Here is a 27,951-nt window from a genome sequence, read left to right on the forward strand (position 1 = left end):
AATTAAAGTTTATTCTTAATTTATCTTTATAATAATTTTTATATCTATCTATCTATCTATCTATCTGATTCTGACAGTTAATAATATTATCGTAAGTCTTTTGTTTTCTCCTGAGCGACGCATGCGGCATCTGGTGGTAGAACTGTTTTATGTAGGTACTTTTTGTAAGTACTTAATAAAATGTATAGGTAGGTACCTAGGTATTTTATTACATATATATATATATATATTGTACTAAACTAAAGAGTTGGGCTTTTACCATATATCTGCAATACCTTTTAGTGTTCTCTGTATAAAGCCAGGTTTTTCAGATCTTTTTACGGCACGAAGCCTTTCACTCTTTCAAAGGTTCTATTTTTCTTTCTTTCTTAAAACCTTAATAACGATGTACAATTCTTTAGCATCCCTTATGTACCATAATTTATTATCTCCCTCTTCTATAACGCTGCCTTACGCATCCCTTACGTATTATCATTTATAATCTCCCTCTTTTATAACGTCTTTGTCTTACACACATCGCTCACTCCTTTCAAGAACTTCATAAATCAAAAATCGACAATTTTCAGTTGTACATGTTCTCGGACTGCCCAGAAAATGTACTATATCCCAGCAAAAGAGGCATATATTTAGCTTAATATTTACCCGCTATAGGGCAGAAAATGTTGTTTTTGCATTTTGAAGAAAAGGTATTGTTTAATTATTTTTTTTTAATATACTTACTAAATATTTTTCAAATGGAGAAAAAACCTTCGGGTTTTACCTAAAAAAATCTGTTGCATAGTAAAAAGTTCAATAAGTGGCTTGATATTTATTTTTAGTATATATTGTGTTATTTTTTTAAACTTTAAAAGCGTTCTCCTGAAAAATCAAATTTTTTGATTTGTGACGTTGTGGAAAGGAGTGAGCGACATGTCCTTCGGGGGTGAAACAGGACTCATAATAAGATCGAGCTCATTTTGTGACAGTGGATCCATATTGTCGTGAAGTTCATTTTAACTAACTAACTTACTAATTAACCATCACGCCGCTTCCCCGCAGGGGTAGGCAGAGAGAATAGAACGCCACACCACTCTGTCCTTGCAAACATTCTTCGCCCCTTCCACGTTCATTCATCTCCTCATACATACCCGCCGATTGTTACGTAACCTGACCACTTTCAAGTATTTGGCATACCTGATCGTGCTACGTCTTTCTCGGTCTTCCTCTGCTCCTTTTCCCAATTACATTCGCCTCGTAAATTTGTTTTACCGTTCTTTCCTCACTCATTCGCTCTACATGTCCAAACCATCTCAACACACCTTTCTTAATATTTATCGATAATGCTTTGCATTCCTTCCTTATTTCACTATTCGCACATCTATCATACATCGTTTTGTCGCACATTCTTCTGAGAGATCGCATTGTTTATTCCACTCTTCTAAATTGTTATTTAGAAGACCATTCCCATTTAATGGTACGGTTTCTCGTCTATGCCCTGATAAAGAGTCCACATTTCCCCGCCATCAACTCCATTACATTATTAGTTTCGTGTCTTTGTCAACGTGTATACGCTATACACGCATTTACTATTGTGAACTTTACGGAGGTTTTGTCTAACTTCCTGATATCTACTTCCTTTTTTAATGGTATCACCGCACCTTCTAGACCTGAACATACTATTATAGGGTTACCATGCGTCTTCTTTGCTCGGAATTAAAATAAAATATATATTTTCACATACTTTAAGTTGCTGAGAAACATTCCCGATAGTGTCAGGTGACAGTTAATGAAATTAATTATGTTACCACACTTCAAAATGACATATCTTTAAAATAAATCACAGTATTCATTGATATAAAGTGCTTAATAATTTGCGAAATTAATTATATTACCTAAAATACCTGATGTTGACGTTTTTTGAAAATAAAACTATTCATCGTTCAAAAAATGCATTTTCAGGGCTTATAAATATCTACTACATTTTGAGTATGTCCAAATACTTGTTCACAAATCTGGATTATCTCCAATTAGTGGTATCAAACGGTTTGATCAATATAACTAGGCTGTTTTTGGTAGGTTGGAAGATATTGCTTTTTAGCAATAAGCCCCCTAATGTACTTATTTATTTTCTGTACATGAAATTTAAATAAATAAATAAATACATAAATTAGGAGTTATTTTTTATATTATTTTTGACATCTCAACATAGATGAAGAAGAACATGGAAGTCTGAACATTTACAGGTCTTACGACCGTCTTATTACCTATTTTCGCAACAGCTCGGCTGTCCAAACTTAAAACACAGTAAGGGACATTTTTTTGTAGTACGTTTTTATTGTATTTTTGGACTAAGTAGAATCTACTTAGTCCAAAAATGCAAAAAATGTCCCTTACTGTGTTTCGAGTTTGGACAGCCGAGCTATCGATTAAAGATTGATTAATGTTTAACATTTCCAAAATCGAGGAATTCGTTAGTATAAGCTAAACAAGTTACCAAACCAACACTAACGCCTACATACTAGATATGATACGTTATAAAAACATCCCATTACTTACATAAATAAAAGTTCCAACGTGTCAAAATCGTGTTACCGTGCGATTTATTGTAAGTGTTGTCTTATGGAATCTTCCAAATCACGTTCTTAACATTAAATGAAGAATGACATCCCATAAAACCGCCATCGTGTAGTCTCTTTATTCGTTTAAAACTTGTGGTTACCCTACCTAATAGCTACCCCTAAATGGACGTGACATATATTTGATTCCTAAGTATATTAGCGGGTATCGGAAAGAAGACGGCGTTTGATCTTGATATTCATTACTTACGAAAATAGATCTTTATTTACTGTTTCCAGTGACCTTTCGTTTCTGAAAGTCCCATTTGAATGGTTCCTTCTGGCCTGTGCTCGTCCTATTTAAGAGTATAGTTTTATAATTTGATTAAGCAATTAAGTGAGAAACTTTGTTGTCGTGTAGAATAACAGTTAACGTTTTCATACGAAATAACAAATCGTTCGACTTGAAAGTCGACATTCCGTTCAAATATTTGTAAACTGTTTTCTATAAAAGGAAAACGTATGGGGAGCTAAGTTTTTATAGTGAGAAAATCCATTATTTTGAAAATACTCATTCCGTTTTGCATTCACTAACGCGCAGTAATATCATGTTATAGGTATTCGGAAGAGGCACGCAAAGCGGTCTACAAACAAGTTAATGTAAAGATTTTTTAAAATTTCATCGCTATATAGTTGTGAGTAGAGATAGAGAGAGAGCTCGTTGCGTGCCTCTCCCAAATACCAATCACAACTGTGCTTTACTGGCTGTACGAGGGTATTGTACTTATTTCGTGCGTACACAACTTCGGTAGTAACAAAGGATGGAAGGAAGGTATGAAAATTACATCACTATTCCCGGGCGCATTGAAAATAGATCACCGCTGAAATTATTTTTTCAATTGGCAGTCGAGCGTCCGCCCGACGCTGCGTCGTTAGCCTTAGAAATTGAATCACGTCGAGCCTTGCACGGCGGGCACTGGAGATCCGTGACCGTCGGTTCAGGATACTGAAGGCATTGTGTTGTATTGCACCCTTATTGCACGAGAGAGAGCTCTAGTACTTTTACTACTTTGATCAGAGTTCACAAGTGTTCATTGACGCGCGGTACGAGGATGTCTGAACAATGCAAACTTTGCGGGGGTCAATTTAGTTGGCTTGTTTACATCAAGAAAGATCTCTCCACTTTACCGACTCGATATGCAGCTTCCGTCCGGGTCAGGGGTTCGGGTCTGTCCCAGTTATTTGAATCGACATTTTTTTTATTCCATCTCTGGTATTTTCCCGTCATCTCGGATAATTGCACTATTCGTCCACTAATTTTAAACAGATTTGACGAGTTACGAATCTCGACCATATCACTAATCCGTTTAATCCTATTTACATCGTAGCAATAATCCCGCCAATGGTTTGAGCAGCGCAATTTAAATGACTGAAAATTATAGAAATCTGCTATATTTTTAGAGAAAATTAAGTTTTTCAGTAGATTGTAATTATTGAATATGCAAAGAAAATATAGAATTATTAAGTTATGTGACATAAACTATAGCTCACTGTGACTTAGGAAATGATTAAAAACGAGCTGTTGTGTCGGAAAAGAGTGTAATAAAATAAACTGAATAGAAAGTGTAAAGAAAAATACCTAATTAGAAACAATAAAAGATGAAGAAATATGATGGCACATATTTTGCGGTACGACCGTGTTAAATGAGATTCTTTGTTAAAATGATATTATTAATAAAAATAGAAAACTATCACATTTACAGGGAATAGGAATTACTTTTAATCAAACAGGTTTTTTTCGTATTTAGATAAATATTGAAATATTTGTAGCCGTTATCAAACAAAGCTTCTCAACAATATCATGTGTTGATTAAACAATAAGTGTTACTTTGTATAATATACTCGGCTCACTTCGGTCAATGACTAAAAACATCATTAGCATTCTGATATCCCTTTGGCTACCAAGACTTTCGGCCTACTATCCCAGAAAGACCGCGATTTAACCAAAAATAATTCAATAGAAAAATGTGTGACATAATTTGTGAACACCTTTTGAAATGTTTCAAACATCTTCCGCACAACAAAAATATCTGATCATGACGTCAGATCCGACGGATCCGGCATTTCTCACTAGATACCTAAAGCCGATATATCGAATTTTGGTAGTCAAAGCGATATTCATACAACAGCGTTATTAGATATTATGTCAAAGAAAATTAGTAAATCGTATAAGATCGTTAGTTAGTTGCTGTGCAACGATATGTTAGGTTAATATTGTTTTCAATTCGTTTGTTCCGTCGCGTATAATAAATAAATATCTCTTTGTTCTGTTTATGATCAGCAAGGCAAATATAGCCGGGGTCGCATAAGGGTAATTAAGTGTTACGATATGATTTTTAGATTGTCCCGTACAAATAATTGAGCTCGGACGAACGAGTGCACGTGATGTATGTAGCCCACGCTCGGGGATGTAGTGGCGGAGGTAGGGGTAGTGTGAGATTTGGAACGGTATTGACTATAATAGCGAGTGACGCACTCGGCGAGAGGGCAGTGTTGGCCAACCTAAAAGGTACGGAAAGAAAGAAAGGATTGACCTTGCATGTTGCCGTGTAATTACTATTAATATGATTATTAAAGTAAAATCGCCCTACCATCTCACCCTAGCGGGACCCTGGTGGGAGCGCTTCTAGAACATTTTACGGAAAGAAATCATACGTTATAGGCGTATCGATAGACTTGGCATGCGTTGAATGTACTCTTGCCAGCATGATGGAAGACCTGTTGTATACTTATTGACCCCGATGGCCGGTGTTACTATTTATAAAGTGTCTCGACCTATACTTACCGCACGATAAGCCACAGGGTGGATAGAGGCTATTGTGGATCGACGGAAATGTGTTCCATATACCCACTTCGCAATCTTACAATACCGACGTTCGCACTTTTATTTATCTGAGCTTAATACTTGTACATTCGATAATTAATGTTATTTCATTTTCGCGATTTATTTTATTGACCCGTAGAAACGATTGTTTCAATCGAATATGATTTGATAACTGAGTTATGCAAACCTCCTAAGATTCGCTATAGAATTTTGCATTCCAAGTAGCATGTGCATTTCTAAAGCTCCAGACGTTGTTGCGAGTACAAAATCGCTCGCCAAGTTTGCGATTGTTCAATTTGCAAGCTCGGGGCTTTAGACAGGAATCGAGGCGTCCGTTGGGAGGTGGTTCGCGCTTTACTGTCATTTTGCTGCCTCTCCCCTCTATTCCTTAATACCTCATTCGATATATCGGTTTTGCCAGTGCTGTTAAGCTCTATACACTTAAAAAGTATTAACCGATAGATACCTTTTCAGCGCGGATAAGTAACGAAATATTGTTCAAATCGCGTTAATTTCCTGCCAGAAACGAGTGTTTAGTTATTTACTCGCGTTTCCAGTAATAGACTATCCGAATTTACCTCCTGTCATCTATGGACGTTTCCTTTACGAGTCGATCACGCACATTCGTATTTGCGTCGTATAATAAAAATAACGCGTCGGTATGGTATACGAATACCGCATCCTCGTGGTAAGCTAATCATTTCCAATTTGGGGCCCGCGTCCGATAAGTAGCGCGCAGACTGCACTAGAGCTCGAATTTTTTCATCTTTTTGTATTCCGTTTTCTATCCAACCAAAATAGATAGCGGCCATTTGTTATTTACTAAATACGAACTGATTATAAACATCATATATTATTTTAACATGTTTTATGTGGTATTTCGGCGAAGATATAAAGCAGAAAGTATTGATAAGTTATACCGAACATTAAAATAACTATTCATTCGTAAAAAGGGGAACGGGCGCTTTGAGTGAAATTGTGTGGCATTGAATTTAAAGCATTGGACGTAATTTATACTTATATTATACCTAGAAAGTTTGTAGGCGACCATGATATTAATTGTTACGATGCCATAAAAATAGCTTGTAGTTTGTACGATGCGCAATCAACCCGTAAAAGCAACCGAACACCGGAGGTTTATCAATACTCTTTACGAACTAGGTTGCTTTACTAACGAGGTTAAATGTCTTCGCAGTATTTGAGAATTCGTGTATCTTACGTTAAAAGGGAAATAGTATTAATTATTCTTAGTTACAGTATTCAAGCAGGTAGAGTCGATCGCATTACTGGCATAACCAGTATCCAATACCACCCTTATCTACATATTTGTTAAATTACTGTTGCAACTTTGTAATGTTTATTTCTGTAGCTTCTTTGGATAGCTGCACAGTGTTGACTACGTTTTTAAATACGTCATGTTGGACAATGAGTGGGGCTAACAAATAATTATCGCCATATCTGTATATCCACGATACGTTATCAATACTGCAGTGCACGAATCGTATATTCGGCAGCAGTGCTACGTTTACGTAATTTATTACTATTGAAAAGTACATACTTAAGCGCTTTGTTCACGATCTCCGTCCGTAAACAACTCATCTGCTGACGTCTTTGCCGATATCCATTGTTTTTCTGCATACATATGGTAAACTGTGCACACTTTCCAAATCCACGACGCGCACACTGCAGTATCGAATTGTCTCAATCGTAGTGCCTGCTACTAAAACTGCCATTAAAATAACCGATGTTTATTTTCATTTTATACTTCTTTTTTCTTCCTAAAACTAAATTATTTTTACCTAATGTTTAACTGAAGCCCGGCGATTTTCAAAATAGTAAGCGCGGAACCCGGAGTGTTTGTCGCGATGAGAGGAATAGCGTCGGAACGACCCTACGAAATAATCCTGAACCATGTACGAAAATTCATAATTTTTTGGTGGGATTAGTACTGCCCTTTCACTGCCTACACCGGGGCACTTGTAGACAATTTGGTGGTGGTTTTACAAACTTGTAATTATTTAGATTGGCAGTGACAGGGATATTGAAAGCTAAATGTAAATTCACATTAAAATCTGGATACAATTTTGTTTCACATTTTTTTAATAAATTTCGCAATTTAGTTCGTAAAACAAAAAAATCGCTTCGCAAGAGAAGGACTGTCAGGAAGCCTAGATACTTTTGTATCAGATCTGGGAATGCGGTGGTACAGCTTTCAACTCTTTGGTGGGTCCTGAAGGATTCCGTGCAACACAAGTTGGAAAACCCGCCCTTTTTGTAAACATTAAAAAAAGTATTAACCGATAAAAATTAAGTAGCATGCGCAATTATGATTATTCTTAATGATCTTCTGCTATGTAAATATGATATTCGTCGACTGACTGATATTTTTGCACTGCGTACATATAGCGTTGCTTCTTCTAGCGTATTTATGTAAACCTGGCAAGCGCGAATTTTCAAATGTATGTTTGTTTATTTACCAAATTGTTAATACTACCGAAATACCACTCACTCTTTTATATGTTTAAATATTCACGTATATGAGGTGTACATATTCAACATTGTTATTTCTACTCTGAATAATTTTATCAACCGCATTATGAGATCGACCGTATTGTCGGCTCGACCAATGATGAGGTCAACGCTCGTGACGTCTTATGGCGGTAATCCAATGGCGAGACGTTCAAAATATTTGGTTTGTCCAAATACTTGTCAACTAATCTGGATTATCTCCATTTGGAAGTTATTTCGTAACAATCGGCGGGTATGTATGAGGAGATGCATGAACGTGGAAGAGGCGAAGAATGTTTGTAAGGACAGAGTGGTGTGGCGCTCTATTCTCTCTGCCTACCCCTGCGAGGAAGCGGCGTGATGGTTAGTTAGTTAGGAAGTTATTTTTTAAAATTAAATAACTGGTCAAATTATAAGCTACATATTTTTTTTTAAATCATGTTTTCAGGCGGGTCTCAAGTAAAAGTCTCAAATAAAAAGATTCTCCGCTTAAGCTTTCCTCATTCCAACATAGATGGCTGTTTTGAAGTCACACGTACTGTATCACGAGACTGATCAATATATCTAGAAATTTTGACAGAATATATCAAAGGAAATTTGAGTAGTGTGGTTGTCAATCATGGGTACAATTGGTAAATGTTAAACCGAGATATGATAGGCCTGTAAATGCCGAGACTTTCATATTCTTCTTCATCTTTGTTGAGATGTCAAAAAAGGTTTAAAATATTCTCATTTTCAAAATAGATAATTATAAATGAAAATTAATCTTTACACGTTTGTCGTAACATCATTGGTATTATGTTCATTAAAAAAATTATCCCTGATTTTTCTTATCCCGATGTCCCCGAAATCTCCTCTTAGATTGAATAGACCTGTTTGCAGAATAGTTTGCTGATTTTAGCCCCAGTACCTATGAGGCAGCGGAAAACCGGGGTAAATAACCCCAAACGGGGTAAAAATATTTTTTTTGGGGTAATGAAATTTGAAATTTTTATAGTTTGCTATTTCATAAAAGCGTTAGTATTTTTACAAATTTAAACAATCCAGAAATCGATTTAACGCTGAAGACTATTTAAATTGCTCTTATATAATTTTTAAGTAATTGTATCAATCATGAAGCAACATCATTTCTCCAAAAACTGAAAACCTGAATTTTCGTTTGATCCTTTATTTGAGAATTTTATTTTGTTTGTCTATTACATACATAATGTAACTTTTTGAAGTAAGTTTTATTTTAAATGTACAGTATCGAACACATTAATTCAAACAAAACTTTTTTTCTTCGTATTTTCAATACCCTCTTAAAAAATGTTTTGGGGGGGTGTTCCTCGTATTATAGACCAGAACTGCTTCTTTCAGTGACACAGATGATGAATAGCGAGAAGTATCACCCAATTCTACTGGAAAAGATACTACCAGAGATACAAATACGAAGGTCAAATGGTAATGGAATATTTCAGCAGGATTTAACCCCCTGCCCCAAATCCAAAAAATTATGAAATTCTTCACACTAAAACAATGAACTCTGTTGGACTGGTCAAGAATTTTGCCAGACATAAACATAATTGAAAAGCTATCGCCTACCTGCAATAATCGGCTCTCCAAAATTGATTACACTACGGTGGAAAAGCTCATTTTATCCATAAATCAGGTATGGTTTCGCGACGAAAAAATTGCATCCACGGACCAAAACCTTATAGAATAGATGCCAAGAAGCGTAAAATCTTTGAATGAGCCCAAATGAGATCATATTTAATATTCATTTGGGATAAAACTAATAAACAAAATATTTTTCAAAACTTTTTCCGAAAATACGATAAAAAATGTTCATTAGTTAGTTAGTTTTTTATTTAAATTAATCTGTTCCATAATGTACATTGATTGTCTCCTTTTCAGAATGGGGGGGCCGCCCCCCCCATTTTGTAATATCGACTTACGCATACATATTTTGGGGTAATGGTTAAAAAAGTTCCCCGTCCGCTGCTATAAGGTGTGTCGATATGACCTCTATGAAACCATGTCGCTCGGGTCTACAGGCCTCTGTTGGTTTCCTCTTTGGGTAAAAATTCATTGATGCTTCACGCCAGCGTTCGTTAATCCCATGGGCCGTATTCCATTTATTATAGAACTTTCCCAATTTTCCTTCGTTTATGATTAGTATATTTTTGATTGAGTATATTTTACATGTCCGCCTCCGTAGTGTAATGGTCAGCACGCTCGGCTACCGTTCTGGAGGTCCCGGGTTCGATTCCCAAGGGGGGTAAAATAAATATATGAGATTTTTTCACTGTCATATTTATTCAATATTACCCTGGACTGGTACCTGAAGCGGAGGGCTGATCACCTTTCCTTCTTGTGTAAACGATCAAGATAACACTGCGTTTATATGACGCAGTGCCCTATGCACCATTGGGGTGCGGATAAGGGTTTTATTATTATATTATTATTATATTTTACATGCTAGGTATACATCTCGCCCTATCAGTGATTAGACTTTTGTGAATTTTAATACACATATTTATTTTTATAATTTATATTTGAAGCGCTAACTTTGTGACTTTCATTTTATAATTCAAATGAAACTTTGTTTTAAATCACTATAAATATTTTATTATAATTAAATTATAATGTCTACCGGTTTCGAAGCTAACCGCTTCTTTATCAAGACTGATTAATACTAAAACACTATCTACTTAACAATATTCAAAATATTTTGACGGTTAGGGAAAGGAGCTTGGGTAGATCTCAAGTGGCTTTATTTTTTGTGTTGATAGGCAGTCACAGTCAAAAGGGATCAGGGATGATGAGTCATTGGAAACATATTTAATAACGGACTTTTAGAAAAATCGTTTAAGTCCTCTGTTGCATGTACATGCAACACAGGACTTAAATTAGATTACTTAGAAATATTAGAAATTAAAAAGGCAATTAATAATAATTTACAACTAATAAATACTCAAGTAAACGATTTTTAACGAAACGGATACCGGGCATTGTTTTGCTTTCAACGAGGCGATCTTTGTCTTTTACTGAAGTTTTGACGGTTGTCAAAAAGTTGGCACGGTTCATAAATTTTGTTAAATTTCCTCGATTTACGATACTCAGGGTGTGACTGTATATTGAATTAAAACGTCTTACGAATAACGATTATCTGAAAAGTATTCGCTTTTGAAATTCATTATTTAAGAGTGCTTTTCAAGTGCCAAAAATTTCGTGGCAGTAAATTAATGATATCATTTAACCGATATTAAGACCATAAAATTAATAAATTTCGCTTGGGCCTTCGTCGTATTTTGATGTTGTACAATATTTTATTGTATTGGGTGGTCTTTTTTGATTCGCCGTGAATTCTTAATTTGTGGAGCGTGTTAGGAAGTATACCAATTACCTATGTGGAATCGGAATTAAATTTGAAAAGTTGGTGATATTTTGATACCTTTCTGTTCATTCGTCGGGGCTGGTTGTGCGACACAATGTTCCACGGTCGTTCGTAGATAAAAAGTTTCCCATGGCTAAATTACCGGACTCAAAGCATAGTACAAACTGTTAATTATCGTAATGTATTATAATGCCGTTCTATTATTTTATGAATTTAATATTCTAAACGCGATACTTTTCCGAGAATTCTTTTCTTTTTTAGTATGTCAATTAAAAATCGGTAGTAAATATAATATTCCGTCAGAAAATATGCGCGAAAATATTCAGATTTGTATACTGATTTTATTTTTCTATGTCAGTAAATCAGATTTTTCTTGTTATTTTTATGATCTTTAGGAACGTAATCGATCGCTTTTAATTTAAATTGTCTTATTTACGATGCCGACGTCAAAACCATTATTTATTATACATTAACTACGAAGTATGAAGAGCTTTATCCCTCGGTCGCAGTGTGCGCTCGGTTTCCTTCGAGGGAGATATTAATATATAATTTCAGATGGATCAATTTTTCACAAACTTTTGTGATTGTAACAATTTTATCACATTTAGAAGATAACTCGTACATTTGTTTAATTAAATTACCGTTATCAAATGTAACGTATCAATCTTTACGAGTAATTTTAAATATTTGTGTGTTTACGTTACGCTTCACTCATCACCAGTACCGTGCTGGCCCGTTCAACACGAAGCATTCGGCTATCGATTTATCCGGCCAGCAAAAAAACTTTAGCGCTAAAAAGAATCGAAGCATCGCCATCAGTATGAGGATGTTTGTTCGTCGAAAAGCACAAATTAAAAAGTACATTCCTCTGAGCGAGTGCGGAGGAAGAAAGATCCCTGTACGATTTCCGTATACGTTCCGAATGTAGGTTGCCGGTGTTGACAGTCTGGGTTGGTATCCCTTAGAATGCCTTACATTTCGCATTGAATGGAGAAAAGCCTCTCTAACCAGCCTGAAAAGAGTCATACAAAAACATCTCCTTTCATAAATCCCGATTTCGCGAGTGCTTTTTTGCGTCGGTCTCATCTACGAATTCTTTGATATTTCTATAAATTTCAAATGCGCAAGCCGTTCTAATTTATTATTTTTAAGGAAATAGAACTAGTTCTCTGCTTTTCGTTTACTACGACATTATAGCTCTGTCTCGTTCCAGCTGTTACTCAATCGACAAGAATCTGTAACCCCTACATATGCATATGCATAGGCTATGAAACTTAATAAGTTAAAGCCTGAGTAGAGTCATGATAAACGGTGTTGCATAAGCCGTAACTAGATTTCTGAGTCACTTGGACATTAGGTAATTTAAAAAAATATATATACGTATGTCTTTCACTGTACACTAACTATTATACTACAGAGATTTCTTATTAATTTGAGCACCCTACTCATCACAGACTTACTTTAAATCCATTTTAATTTATTGTTTTCTCATATAAAATTTGTTGAAAACCCGATATTTCTATAAATATTTTGGTGTTATCACATTTTTTAAAGATTCATCAAGGTTATCGTATACCTATTCTTCCAAGTACATTAATAAGATCATATTAGATATTACGCGCAGTAACAATGCCGTTTCAGTATTACGGGGCGGTACCGGGATTGCCCGAAATCGACCATCAATTGTTGCTTTGTACTCGCATGCAGTCTCGCAGCGCGTTTGCCGGACAGCATAACGATTTACGTGTTAAGATGACTTTGTTGAATGCTGTTTAGCGCTTTAACTTATTGGAACGTAACATCCCGCGTTAAGCGGGGTCTTACTGCATTTACATAATTGAATCTATATTCTCAAATCATACAGTTTTACAAGTAATCGCTATCGTAAGACATTTGCAGCAAGAAAAACTATGCATTGAATCTTCTGTCATTAATAGACCCCCAGGATGCCGGGTTAGTTTGCCTATTAGTGTTATGCGGGGTTTTTAATTTAAATTTCACTCGGTAAATACCACTTTGTATTTCTTAAAATGTATTGTGACCCGTGTTTCGATGCATTCCGCATAATTTTCAAACACCGTACGGTGCATAAGCGGGGTTTTACCATAAGGTAAAACCCCGTTAATAACATGTTAATAAAAATGTGCGTAACATGTCAATAAAAATACTAGGCGTTTATATATGCGAGTATATGTATGGTGCACAAAAATGAACGTGTATAATGTTATCATTAAAATCACGTCAAAAGAGAATTTGTTCGTCGGAAGTGTAGTAAGATCCCGCTTCCGTATATTCCCTTAGAGACGGGAAAGGGATCTGACGTAATATAAGACAGGTTATAGTAGTAGGATTAGTAAAATATTTATATTTACTTTCATATTTCATACTTTCAATGATAAAATAGTGGTCGTATACATAACATTATTTCTCAATGAAAGTACTTTTACAACATTTTGAGTGTGTCCAAATACTTGTTCACAAAATCTGGATTATCTCCAATTGCAGGAGGTATTTTCATATTATTTTTTGACATCTCATCAAAGATGAAGAAGAATATGGAAGTCTGAATTTGAGTAGCGTGGTTGTCAATAATGGGTAGAATCGGTGAATGTTACACGTGTGTAAAGTGATCACTTAAACCAGCCTATGATGGTCGTCAGCCCCGTAAATGCCCAGACTTCCATATTCTTCTTCATCTTCGATGAGATGTCGAAAAATAATATGAAGGTACTTTTATTTATTTCGAAAAAGGATTCGATGATAATACTTTTTGTCACTTACTATCACGGTAATAAATGTACGAATAAGCACTTGTTTTAATAAAGTGTTTAGAAGGCACGTTAACTTATTTACAAATCTCAACAAATCGTACATTTTTAATAGAATTTGCGTGGCGGTTTAGTAGCGCTGCCCCCGATGCGCGTGGCGTCGCGTCGGCGCATTCAGACGGCGAGTACCGCGACGCCGCGACGCCGCGACGCCGGTCCCGACGTTCGTGCTTTTGGTCGTTGACTCCACCAGTTATTATACTGCCGATCTCTCACGCTAATTACTCGCCATTCGCTTGGGAAGTTTTATTCAAATAGTGGAACTCAGTTTGGTCAGTTTGTTAAATACTCTTTTGGCTTTGGGGAAAGTTGTTTTTCTAAGGAAAATTATCTAATGTGAATTGTTTATCATCTGGTTTCTGGTTCGAGCGCACGATATGCCAGTTTATAGATATAATTATCAACGGTTCAGTTACTGTTTGTAGTAGGTATATACTTCTTTTTATAATTGAAATATTTTTAACCCTACGAAATAATAAAATATAATTATATTTACGTTAATTAAAAAAAAAGATCGCTTAATTTATACGAAATAATAATATCTAAAAAAAACTTTCGTATTTTTTTTGGACCGACCAACCGTCCCGATCAGACATAATTTGTTATTATATTGAATAAGGCCGGTTGTGTATTTATGATCTTTTTTGTTAACGATTAAAAATAATTATTTTTGTTTTTAATTTACGAGTACCTATGATTTTAAAATAATGATATGCATTTAAGTATAGAGGAGTTTATTTAAATTTCAAAGTTTATACAATTATTAAAAATCACACCAATCGGTTCCTGGAATATGATTTAATACATATAACTCAGAAAACCATATCTCTGTCCTCTTGTATAATTTCTATGTGATATATCTTTGTTCTTCCATATGCACACTCCAATTCTAAATTTGCCAGTCAATCAGTCTACCTTATTTTCATATCAATCTAACTTATTTTCTACTATACATAAAAATGTTTTGTTAAATTAAAACTATTTATAATTTTCGATAGTTTTTTTTCACACGAAATATATAATACAATTATAAAAAAAAATTAAAAATTGGTGGTAACTGTACACCTTTAAGTAGTTATTGCGATGCTAAGTATCGATAATCGAGTAATCGATTGACATGTGCCAATAACTGAATAAATGATAGTTATTAGGATAGTAACTAGTCACTCATTTCATTCAGTATTTTCTTTCAGTCATTGGCATATGTCGTAATTAAAACACATATATTTAATACCTCAGAAACATAATATTATAAAATCTTATATGTACTTACTTTGCTAAAGTATGACACACCTTGATTCTTCCAAAAAAATCATACAGTCCTGATCATCGATCGAATAATCATATAATCGATGGGGTTGAATAAATTACTAATTTAATTATTAAAGTAAATTTACAAATTTATTAAAGTATTTTAAATAAATAAATATATATAAATATATATATATATATATATATATATATATAAATATATATATATATATATATATATATATATATATATATATATATAAATATATATATATTTATGTATAAATACTGATTTTTACACAGAATATTTAACATTTTGTTTTTAATTGCAGTTTTTTTTTGCATAGTTCTTATTTTTTGCGACAGTATAATGTGTAACACAGAATTTGGATTAGGACATCATTGCGACTATATATAAATAAAATATACCATAGAATTGTGTATAATAGGAATGGTGTAGCTCAGATTCTGATGCGAATGAGATGTTGACGTCATTAATGTTTGTTTTTTTCTCATTTATTTGTAGACTGTTGATAAATCATGGGTTGTTTCGGGAGCAAGGACAAGTTGACCAAAGAGGATATGGATTTTCTTAAATCTCACACAAGATATGACGAGACCACAATCAAAGAGTGGTACAAAGGCTTTAAGGTGTGTAATTGAATCCTTTCCTCCAAAATAGCGACCTTGTACAAGTCGATATGATTTTTCACAGATTGAATAACCTTATTAATCTTTTAGCAAGACTGTCCGAATGGAAGATTGACCCCGGCAAAGTTTGTCGATATGTACAAGATGTTCTTCCCTTCTGGAAATGCGGAAGAATTCTGTGATCATGTTTTCCGAACATTTGATATGGATAAAAATGGTTATATCGATTTCAAGGTGAGTCCATCATATGTTATAACAGTGATACCTCATATTGGTATTTAATTAATTATTATTAATAAATTTAATTTTTATTGTAACAAAGAACGGATTGGAGATGTACAAGGTGCTTTCATGAGTGGACGAGGTTGCACAGATTACAAGTTGTACAAGTTAATGGGGGCATTACATTGTGGTTTGCAAAATCAAAAAGTGTGAAGCAGGGATGTGTAATGTCACCATGGTTGTTTAATCTATATATGGACCATTGTATGAAAGAGATTAAAAGTATGGGAGTCGGAGTGAGAATGACAAATATGTCTGTTGGTTGCTCGCTATATGCGGATGACGCCGTACTGCTAGCGAGCAGCGTGGAGGTTTTGCAACTAATAGTGTCAAGAATGTATGATGTAGGTATAGAAAATGATCTATGACGATGACGTATGGATGTGAAGAAAGCTAGGAGTGGTATGTCAGAACAGAAAAGTGTGGCGTTCCATTCTCTCTGCCAACTCCTGCGGAGAAACGGCGTGATGGTAGTGGTAGTAGTAGTTGTAACAAAACTGAAAAACTGGCTTTAGTGAACTCTGATTTTGGATTTTTCAATTGGTCAGGGTGTTATATAATAGTTATTTATTTTTTTAATTTAGGAATTTTTGCTGGCTATCGATGTGACTTCAAGCGGAACACCAGAGGAAAAATTGAAATGGGCATTTAGAATGTACGATGTGGATGGAAACGGAGTAATCGACATTCAAGAGATGACCAAGATCGTACAGGTTAGTGGAGGACATATGTAAGAATGTATATGCGAGTGCGTAGTATTGTTGAGCGAGAGTAATGTGTTGATTTTCTGCGCAGGCTATATACGACATGCTGGGTGCGTGCTCTAGCAACCGGCCGGCAGACTCGGCGGAGGAGCGTGCTAAGAACATCTTCGCGAAGATGGACGAGAACAACGACGGCCAGCTCACGCAGGACGAGTTCCTCAAGGGCTGCCTGCAGGATGAAGAGCTATCCAAGATGCTTGCCCCTTAATGTTACAACCTCTCTCCCCATCCTCCTTCCTCTCCTCCAGATGCTCCTCCCGGTCCTCCTCCCCCTCCTGCTCCTCCTGCCCCTCTCCCTCCTCCCCGCCCCCCCACTCCTCCCCCCACTCCGCCCCCCCCTCCTCGTCCCCCTTCTCGCCCTCCTCCCCCTCCCCCTACTCCGCCTCCTCCGACAGTTCATTCCTTACAATTTCAAATCCTTTTATGTCTTCACACATATTTCCTTGAATTTAATCATAATTTACGCAACCTAAGGCTCAGCACACTATTTTTAAACTAGCTTTAGATGACCTTAATCGTACTTTTCTATATATCGTATTATTTCGATATCTATAAGCATTTGATTCGTACCAGAGTAATAGAGAAATGGGGCAGGTAGATGTATTGTAATATTTAGGGACATTCTTCAGTCATTTCATCAGTATTTATTGTGGATTATGTCACGCGTAACTCTTTTATTATCCAAAAGGTTTTTAAATTTTATTTTTGTTGACATTCATTGAATGACCAATTATTTATATACATACAAGAGTGTGTGTATATATTTAAATATGTGTGTGTGTTGTGTGTTTGCGTGTGTGATTATGTGCGTGAGTGTGTAAATCTTGTACTAGATTCCACAATCTATATTTTTATCTTTAATCTTGATACCTAATTCTATCTTAGTAATTTATCACAAAGTTTAATAAGTATTTACCACAAGGTGCATTGCATTATGCACTCTTAACCTAAGCAATGTTTACCGGGAACTGAGGAGGTATTCTCCTTTGTAAATGTATGTTGTCTTATGAAGCTGGTATAGATAATAATCGCTAATAATATACTTATTTCCGAGTAACTGTGGACGGATGATGTCGAGTCCACAAGTATAATTGCCCGTATACGGAGCGGGGTAAAGCGCACACGTCGGTGATCATGTACATCATCATATCGTCTCCCAATAACGCATTATCATGTGTGCTTGGTACCATTAACATATACTGTGTTTAGTCACTATGATTAAGTCAATTTTTATGTAATCATCACATAGAAACCAAATTGGAAATTATTACTGCGGGGGAACCGTATGTTCATTAAATTAGGCTGTTCCTGTTCTTATAGTGACATTCATTTCTGACAAATCATTCCGAGTGTCGGTGATCTGGTACCCTCCCCTCTCTCCGGCAGTAATGGCCGGGGATACGCAGAGCATTCCATGTACCCTTTTGTACCTATATAGAATAAAGTGGACTATTATACACATTTTCTCCCGGGTTCTCGACCATTTGCAAACTGTGAATGATAAGACAATCAGATAGTCATAGATACAAACAACTCACTGTTTGGTAAATTTTAATGGAGCTTCCCTGTCGCTTGACTTATGTATTCTCGTAATTTCTTATGCTATTTTATACCGATGCGTGAGTATATGGAATAATTTGCAATGCCTTCAAGAGCTCAGACCACGCCTCGTTTTCACACATACTGGCAATGGTTTCCCAAAGTCGTGTGCCATAGTGGATTGTGAATATGCACTTTCTGCAGACCCGCTAATCCCGCCTCTTACCGAGATGTTTTGTGCTACTCGTCTCAGCGAATCAAAACTTCTTGTAATGTTTAATGCCTATTGTAGGAAGCCCTATGATGCATGTAATAGAATAAACTAATTGATGGCGGTGGCTAGGCCTAGTGGGTGTAAGGTAGGTAGTGACCCAGTGCTAGGTCTCCAAGCGCAGCATCTCCCTACTTCCACTTAAATACCAGAACCCTAGGGCGTAAGCTTAGATGTGCTCCATAAATCCACATTTAGATCAATATAAGTAAGCGATTATTACACTGTCGAGCACCATGGATCTTTGTAAACAATTAAGTATAGATATCTCCTGACATTTCTAAATGTGTATTCCAATATAAAATACTTTACTTATAAGTTATTTCTGCTGGAGTGATTTTATGATTTCGTGGTTTCCATCAACAGATATAACTTTCACAAAGTTAAGCCATTTATGGATACCTGATTCTGTCTGAAAGTCAATATTGATAGTATTAACAAACAAAAAAATCATTTGCAATTTACATGACCTGTATATATACAATATAAGTATATATAAATATATATATATATATATATATATATATATATATATATATATATATATATATATATATATATATATATATATATATATATATATATATATATATATATATATATATATATATATATATATATATATATATATATATATATATATATATATATATATATATATATGTATGTATATGTGTATATAAATGTATATGTGTTTATATACATATATATATATATATATATATATATATATATATATATATATATATATATATATATATACATATATATATATATATATATATAAATAAATCATGTCCTATTATGTCCAATATTTGTATATGGATGCAGGGTGTCCAACAGTTTTGGGTAATCTTGTATAACGTAGAATACTAATTATTAATATGTATGTATGTGTTTACTTACTTCTGGAGGGATTGTATTTGTTTCAATGGATAACATATCTCAGTCATAAGCATAGTAATGAGCCTGCACAAATATTTTATAAGATATTTTCGTCACTTTTTCCCAGAATCATTATGTTTAATTGTGAATCTCTTATATTAAAGCAGTAGTTTCTAAGAAAATATCTTCAAGAATTGAGGTTTTTGCGATATTTTTTTTACGTAGATATATTTCATCCACTTTGTACACTGTCTCTTAGGTGCTCTTTTATAGTGATATCAATGTAATACAGGCGACAGAAATATTTTCAAAATACATATCCTTTATACTGATGATTCATACGCATCAATTAGTAGCGCAACCATATCAATCTCCCCTGTAAGGAAAGTATCAGATCCGACCAACGTACTGCTCTATCGTAAGAGCTGATGGCATCAAGATACGTACCGATGGATCTCGGATAGAAGGGGTGACAGATCTCCTTAAGCGCATTGTCCAATTGTATACTGCTAAGTGTATCAAGTTGGCTGTGTACACACTCCATTCCCAACACTCCGGGGACGACAGAGTTTAAATGAAATTACTATTTACCTCTAATGTTTTGATACATAGTATATTTGTACCCTTAGCTTTGTACCATGTAACACTAAACAGGCGTCAGGCACAAAGGTGCGCTGCATATCAACTTTTACTTATTCTCTTTCCAGAGAAGGAAAGCGAAAAGCTATTACAGTTCTGAATTGCCAGTACTGGTTATATACTCCTGATTAGCCTTCAGTAATGATTGTTAATGACTTTCATACATAACAGTTAGAGATTACCTGCCTTTTATTCAACGATGTAGCTAATGTTATTGTGATATATACCGAACTTCAATAAATTTCCCTCACATTTCCATGTTGCTAATGTTATTGTGATATATATACTGAACTTCAATAAATTTCCCTCACATTTCCATGTAGCTAATGTTATTGTGATATATATACCGAACTTCAATAAATTTCCCTCACATTTCCATGTAGCTAATGTTATTGTGATATATATACCGAACTTCAATCAATTTCCCTTACATTTCCATGTAGCTAATGTTATTGTGATATATACAGAAATTCAATAAATTTCCGTCACATTTCCATAGGTATTCCTGACTTTCCACATCAATAATTAATAATAAGAAAATGTTTCTTTTGCCATTCTTACCTCGGCAGTTTTGGGTTTACTGACAGCCACAGAAACCATTCTCACCAAACTTTATTCGAGATTTCTCTATTAACATATCGAGTAGAACAAAATATACATTTCCTTCTTTCTTCTACATTTGTATTTGTGTGAGTATATTAATCCTACATGTTATATGTATACAATTATTGTGAATGAATAATATTTATGCATGTGTGTATATTTTATCTAACTCGCACTAGCTTACAAAGAGTATATACGGGAGTCCATGATTGTGGATATTGTCTCGGACTTATTCATTGTCTTGTATTTGGAATCTGCCTAAGTAAAAACTCGAGCAAGTTGTCAATGTAAGAAAGCTTACCCCGAACTAGTTTCTTCAAATCTGTCTACAGAACTTTTCTGACCCTGTTAATGAAGTATTATTATAGTATAACTCGAGTATTAAATAAAATGGAAAAAGATTTGTATAATGTCAAAGGAAATGCTGGCAAGTAGTGACTGAAAGTGTTTTTGTGTAACATGGACCTGAAATTTTACAATACTGTAATAATTATTGCTCCGATGGAGTTACAATTTTTGCAAATATTTTATGGATGTTTTCATAAAGGATCTCAATTAATTATCATTGAAATATGTGTACCTGCAAATCTTTTGAATATTAGAAAACATAGAATGCGGATCTTTAGGGTCTTGAATTTCAAATTCATTATGAAGAATTTTGGCAAAACGGTTCTAAAACGAGTTATACTGTAATAATGATTGCATTTGGGTCAATGACATCCATTGTAGTTGTATAAGGAACTACTTCGAGTAACAAATGTGAGCATTTTCAAAGGTATCACGGTGCAATAAAAATTTATATTTTAATATCATCACAAATTTTTTATTAGAGCACAAAAATTTACTCATAAGCATTTCCACAAGTACATTTTTAGCTTTACTTATTTTTAAACAGTTGTCTCTGCCATTGTAAAATGTTTATTGTTAATTTTATATAAAGTTACATTTGAGGGCTATTGCAGTATTTTATAATGTGTGTAAAGAAATGCTAAAATAAAAATTGTTTTCCTTTTGAAAAAGAATGGTGGTATGTATGTATGTATGGTGGTGGCCAGATCATTATATTTACTCGGTTATTGTTATGTATGTTTTATCAAGCAGCCGGCAAATTAAGATATTTCATCACATCTAGGTGTTTCATACAGAAATAAAGTTCTTAAAGAACATCAAATACTTTTACATTTCAATTCATATTTGCTTTCTCCTTAAATTCATATTGAAGGTGAGTTGTTAGGAAGACTATTATTGCGTGTTTAATGCCGTTAACAATTTTACCATGCTAATAATGATTTCAGGATACACATTGTTGCCTGAATAATATAAGAGATTGTGCCAATATCAAATATTTGTATACTCTGTGAAATTGCTCCGTACCAAAATGGGTAAGCAGAACAGCAAACTTAAGCCCGAAGTACTCGAGGATCTCAAACAAAACACCGAATTCTCAGGTTATTATTACTCATCTACACTATTGTGTACCGCACTTTACACTGCGGAACAAGTTGCAGTTTACAGTATTATTCAAAACTCAAAACTTGTATTTCAGACGCTGAAATTCAGGAATGGTATAAAGGTTTCTTGAAGGACTGTCCAAGTGGACATCTATCTGTCGAAGAATTCAAAAAAATCTATGGGAATTTTTTCCCATACGGAGATGCGAGTAAGGTATGTTTGCATTGTTTATACTATGTTTAAGACTCAATTTTTTCCTTCAAAATTAAATATGCGCTAAATATTTGCGAATTTTTTATAGCGTTATTATGATGTTTGTTTTTTTTGTGCGGATTCTCTTTTCAGCTTTTCATCGGAGGGTTGACATTTCTCTTTTGTAATAGTATCTGGAGCTGTCAATGAGAGAATCTGTGCAGGAAATGTTGCATCAGTGTGTATACTATGTTGCCCTGGTTTTCATTGAGTAAACCATCTAAATTCAAACAGATTTTTACATGATGGCGATGTATGCCTGAACCTTATATCTATATTCAAATAATGAATTCTAGATGAAAGTTCAACCAGTTTTGATTTATATTTTCCCGACTGAAAATCAGTTTTTACTTTGTCCCATCCCAGAGAAATTGTAGAAAAAACAACCCTTATGAAATCATGTTGAAAGGGTAATTTATGTATGTGTGTGGGTATAGTACAAACCAATTTTCAGGAAGCAATTTTTTTATTGTGAAGTATTTAATGCCCACAAAAGTTTTCTTGCGTCGACACCTATATTGCTAAGGTAATCTTAAAATAGCTTATTGATGGGTGTCGCTAATTATATCAAAACATGAGACGTCTGTCTATAGCTATATGCGGCAGAGAAGTGGTTAAGTAAATATAACTAATTATAGGAACAAATCCTCCTATTACCAGCAAAAAAACATAAGTGGTGGGATGATGGTCTTGGCTTAGCAATGTAATTACATAATATTTGATATATTCTTATGCGGCAGTTGCGCGAGGACAATATTGCGATGCCTGTCTATTAAGCCGCTCCACTAAAACATTCCAATGACAAATTACATTACGAGATATCTCGCTCATACATGGGCCAGTGGCATAGGAAGTTCAACTGTTTTTAATTTTTTTTTGGCAGTGACATTTAATTTTTCTAATGTGGATATTTTGATGAAATAAATATCTAAAGCAGGTCCTTGTGCAAATGTTATTTTGTCTGTCCCGCTAATTGGTTAGAAACATGCGTTCGCAACAGGCCAATAGACTAGCCAAGTGATGGAGAAGTTATTGGCTTCATCTTTTAACTCATTGGATTGAAAAATTGTTTCGAGGACATTTCACCGTCTTGGAATGCCTATTTAGTGGAATGTCTTAATCATTGTCCTTGTGTAAATGACACGAAGATGTTTGAAAGAACACACTGATTTGAAAATCAATTATGTGATTACACTTAAATTTTGTTGAAAATGTCCGGTGTATGACAAAAGGTAATTTAAATTAGAAGATTTTTCCTTGTAATAGGACAATTTGCTTTCTTGCCAGCACTCCCCTTGGAACAGCTGTGTGGATCCAAGAATTTTATTGCCTAATTTCTAATGTTAATGCAGAGTGTTACAAGATGTGAAGATGTATATATTTTATTTATTAATTCATCACAGGAAAAGCAGACAGACCCACATCAGAATGAGTATAAAAGTATTCCTGTAATAGTCCAGTTTTGTTTCATAAATAATAAATAATGAGAATGTGAGGAACATTTACGAATGGGTGTGGAGATATTATATATGTCTGCCATTCTGGGGATGAATTGAATGCGACTTGTGTTATTTACATGTATATTTCATTTTAACTAACTGGATTGGCATTTTTCATTTTAGCCTTGAAAATGTGAACAAGTTGGTTAGAATTGAATTTTGAGTTAATTTCCTCGGATGTGAAGATTCTAATAGATATGATTCTTATATATTTTTGTGACAGTTTGCAGAACATGTGTTTAGGACGTTTGATGCAAATGGAGATGGAACCATAGATTTTCGAGAATTCCTCTGCGCCCTCAGTGTCACGTCACGAGGAAAACTGGAACAGAAACTGAAGTGGGCATTCTCCATGTACGACTTGGATGGCAATGGCTTTATCTCGCGACAGGAGATGCTGGAAATAGTCACGGTGGGTGTCTCACTCCGCTTGAATTGTCAGTATTACAAATATCCACGTATATACAATAATTGTCATGTCTCCCTTTCAACAGGCCATATATAAAATGGTGGGATCCGTCATGAAGATGCCGGAAGATGAATCTACACCGGAGAAACGGACTGACAAGATATTCCGCCAAATGGATCGCAACAAAGATGGGAAGCTTTCTCTGGAAGAGTTTATCGAAGGTGCCAAGAGTGATCCATCCATCGTTCGCCTGTTACAATGTGACCCCCAAGCGCAGTGATTCCATCGATGCAGACATTTAAACCTTTCACCTATTCCTATTTAAACCTCATAATACTTTAGAAAGGATCTATGTCTCCTTTTATTTATATTCTACAATTATATTCTTCTCTGAATTGTTATTTTTGCGTGTCATTTTTCCAATTTTTGCATTTAAAATTGCGCTTTGCGTAGTGTGTATAGGGTCCGTTGAATTCATCTTAAGTGATGAGGCACTCAATTTGGATAATACATTTGTAGGTTGGCCATGCATTAGCTATAAACTTCACTTTTCCAGTATATCTACATGTATCTTATAAGTAAGTGTGAATCAAGTCACTGTCAACTGACTCTGGTGTTGGTTTACTGAAAGAGCAACCTGCACTTACCGCGTACCACTTAACTCGACTTTACTTTACTCGCGGGACACACATAACTCGAGGTGATCATTGGTTGAAATGTGAAATGATTGCTTCCATGTGTGGGTCATGTGTTTATTTCTACACCTCCTGGTCATTTCACAATTGGGGTGTTGTGCACGCAAATTGTGTCAAATTCACAGAGTGCAAGTACATCTTAGATATAAGTTAATGCTGAAATGATTATGCAACCTACATAAATAATTTTCATTAATTCTACTCGATGCTTAATGTGGAAATTTGAACACGCAATGGACAGTTTTCTATATATTTTTTTTCATTAACTGCCGATTTCATTTATCTTTTTACAAATGTGTAGTCCTTGTGTAAATGTGTACACCTTGTTGATTAATTATTGGAGACTATGTAAATAAATGTACATGTTGAGTCTGTCACTCGTGGTTGCTCTCTACTACTACCACACTCGGTTGCTATTCTGTGTGGGAGGGCTCTGTTTAGGGCTGTCTGGGCTCACCTATATATTTACTATTTTGGTGTTGTGACAACATATTGAAGTAAGATCACTTACAAAAATCACTCTGATTTCATTAATCAAGGGTTACATTAAGTTGTACATATGATTCTAATTAAATTGGCATTGAGAAGCCTTATAAAATATATGAATTTATACACTATTATATGCTTCCGATATAGTTGTGTTTTACATCATAAATGTTAGAGTTAAATACGCGCTTATCTCTACTTCTCTACAGAAGTTACCTTCTTCAAACTGCTAACTATCAATGGCCTTATAATTCCAATGGGATTTCTAATAAACATGTCCCTCATTTGTATGTACAAAAATTACATTAGGGCTGATGCAAAATAGACCTGTACATTCTTCTTTTGAACTGTAGTTAAAAAATATGCAAGCACGATAAGTTTATAGTTATGTATATATCATTCACTTTGATGCTATTTAAAGAAACAAGTAATACATAAATTGAATCTCAGTCACCCATGCTTGAACATGCTACCACCAGTTGGGTTCCTATTGTCTCTGACTAAATATGTTTGAACACGATTATTTGTTGACAGTGCAAACTTGAATCAATTGTCACGGAACTGGTTTCATTATGTACAAACCTATTTTAGGTATATTCAGTAGGAATATACAAAACTGCTTTCGAATGTCACAAAATATCGAGTGTTCCTGCTACAGCGTGATATCTTAAATGTGGTCTCAAATCTTACGCTCTATATTGTACCTAACTTCTAGATTCTTCTATTTTATATAAATAAGACGTCCTCGCATTTTCTTTTAAGTTGGCAACGTTCTGCAATGATCTTGGCTATTCTATTCTATTCTTCTTAAGTACTTTAAGGATATTTAATCAATATTACTATGTGTAAACTTGTGTCCTAAATTGTATGTCTTACTCGAGAATATTGAAACACTTTTCTTCTTTCGGTGCGCTACTATGAATACTAAATACGAATATTTTTAAGGCAGCTATTAATGTCTCACTGTCACTAGACTCCTTTCACTTAACTCTTTGGCTGCAGCGAGAGGATTTTGTAAAACCAACATTATATTTAGCTTTAAATTTATTGGCAATCACTTATTGCTTCCATATTTAGTTTTTAACGAAATCAATTAATCAATATAACGCGCTTCCTAAAATTAGCTTCTTAAAAATTCCGACTGTCGGAGCCTTATATTTTCTGTGTAAAATAACTTGCACAATAATTGTAGGAATGTTGTATATCGTCTTCCCAGTTGTCTGTTTAGGTGGCGGTGCAGATGACGTGTGTTCCCTGTTTCTATTAATGCACCCAACTTTGTCTTCATACGATTAGATACACCGGTAGTTACTTCTGTACTCGTACTGTTCTATAATTATAGTGATCCCTAAATAGTAAAGTAGTTCCTTTAGACTGTTGGCCTAATATTATAAGGCTGTTTTGTCATTGGTTCCATCACCAAGAATTGATTACATTGATTGAAAGCTAAATTCAATTCTACTCTTAGAAAGGTACTAGAATTCCCAAGGCTTGAACTTGAGATTTTAATGTCTTTGACTCTTCTGCTCATACATAATGGTGTTATAAATATTTCCACTATAATTTCATTTTATAGTCAATATTTGAAGCACTCGCTTTTTCATTTCGTGATCATTTTTCACTCTTTTCTTTTAACGGGCCATTCAACTTTTATAGTTAGGATCAAACAAATTTTGGGATTTAAAAATAATTCTGGAATCAACTGTTGCATACATGGTTGCACAACTACTACTGATAAAACATTTTTACCAACAATTTTTCCTTAATTGTTTAAGAAACTACATAAATGTTTTGCATTACCTTATTTTAGATAGGTTGTTTGAATAATTACTTTTTTTTTAAATAATTAATTTTCGTAAACTAAATAAATTTTCACCTAATAAAAAAAAAGATTAATATTTTTTTTACTAAATTACTGAAGTATTTGTAAGTTTTATAATTACTTACTTTTAAGTTCCTTCAAAAAAATTCACAGTTTTTTGCTACTGTAACTTGTCAGATTTTCTTATTTTACCTATTTTTCTTTACTCTATGTTCAATATTCAAGATTCATATTATTTCTAGTAGCAAATTTTACAATATTTATATTTAAAATTTTCACATTCGCACAAACATTTTGTTTTAAGTAGTCTAATAAACC

General features: G+C 34.4%; 2 protein-coding genes across 6 annotated transcripts in view; both read left to right on the forward strand.

Annotated features, from left to right (window-relative positions):
* Window positions 1-19,359, forward strand: part of LOC148308664 (neuronal calcium sensor 2) — a 45,103-nt gene extending 25,744 nt beyond the window's left edge. For 3 of the 5 annotated variants that reach the window (XM_088261319.1, XM_088261320.1, XM_088261323.1), the window contains 4 exons: window positions 15,911-16,035; window positions 16,126-16,269; window positions 16,902-17,030; window positions 17,113-19,359. In XM_088261319.1, the coding sequence (XP_088117445.1) occupies window positions 15,925-16,035; window positions 16,126-16,269; window positions 16,902-17,030; window positions 17,113-17,289 (561 nt within the window). In that variant the 5' untranslated portion in view covers window positions 15,911-15,924 and the 3' untranslated portion in view covers window positions 17,290-19,359. Of the gene's footprint in view, window positions 1-14,344; window positions 14,562-15,910; window positions 16,036-16,125; window positions 16,270-16,901; window positions 17,031-17,112 lie in introns of those variants that run through there. The other 2 variants (XM_088261321.1, XM_088261322.1) reach the window with 2 other exon arrangements.
* Window positions 1-27,701, forward strand: part of Nca (neurocalcin homolog) — a 56,948-nt gene extending 29,247 nt beyond the window's left edge. The window contains exons 2-5 of the mRNA XM_088261404.1: window positions 22,314-22,466; window positions 22,565-22,683; window positions 24,445-24,633; window positions 24,716-27,701. Of these exons, the coding sequence (XP_088117530.1) occupies window positions 22,397-22,466; window positions 22,565-22,683; window positions 24,445-24,633; window positions 24,716-24,910 (573 nt within the window). The 5' untranslated portion in view covers window positions 22,314-22,396 and the 3' untranslated portion in view covers window positions 24,911-27,701. The remainder of the gene's footprint in view (window positions 1-22,313; window positions 22,467-22,564; window positions 22,684-24,444; window positions 24,634-24,715) is intronic.
* The last annotated feature ends 250 nt before the right edge of the window (window positions 27,702-27,951 follow it).

The sequence above is a fragment of the Brachycentrus maculatus genome, unplaced genomic scaffold (assembly GCF_059751285.1).
Source record: "Brachycentrus maculatus isolate JH-2025_06_01 unplaced genomic scaffold, ASM5975128v1 h1tg000153l, whole genome shotgun sequence".
In the NCBI taxonomy this organism is placed as follows: domain Eukaryota; kingdom Metazoa; phylum Arthropoda; class Insecta; order Trichoptera; family Brachycentridae; genus Brachycentrus; species Brachycentrus maculatus.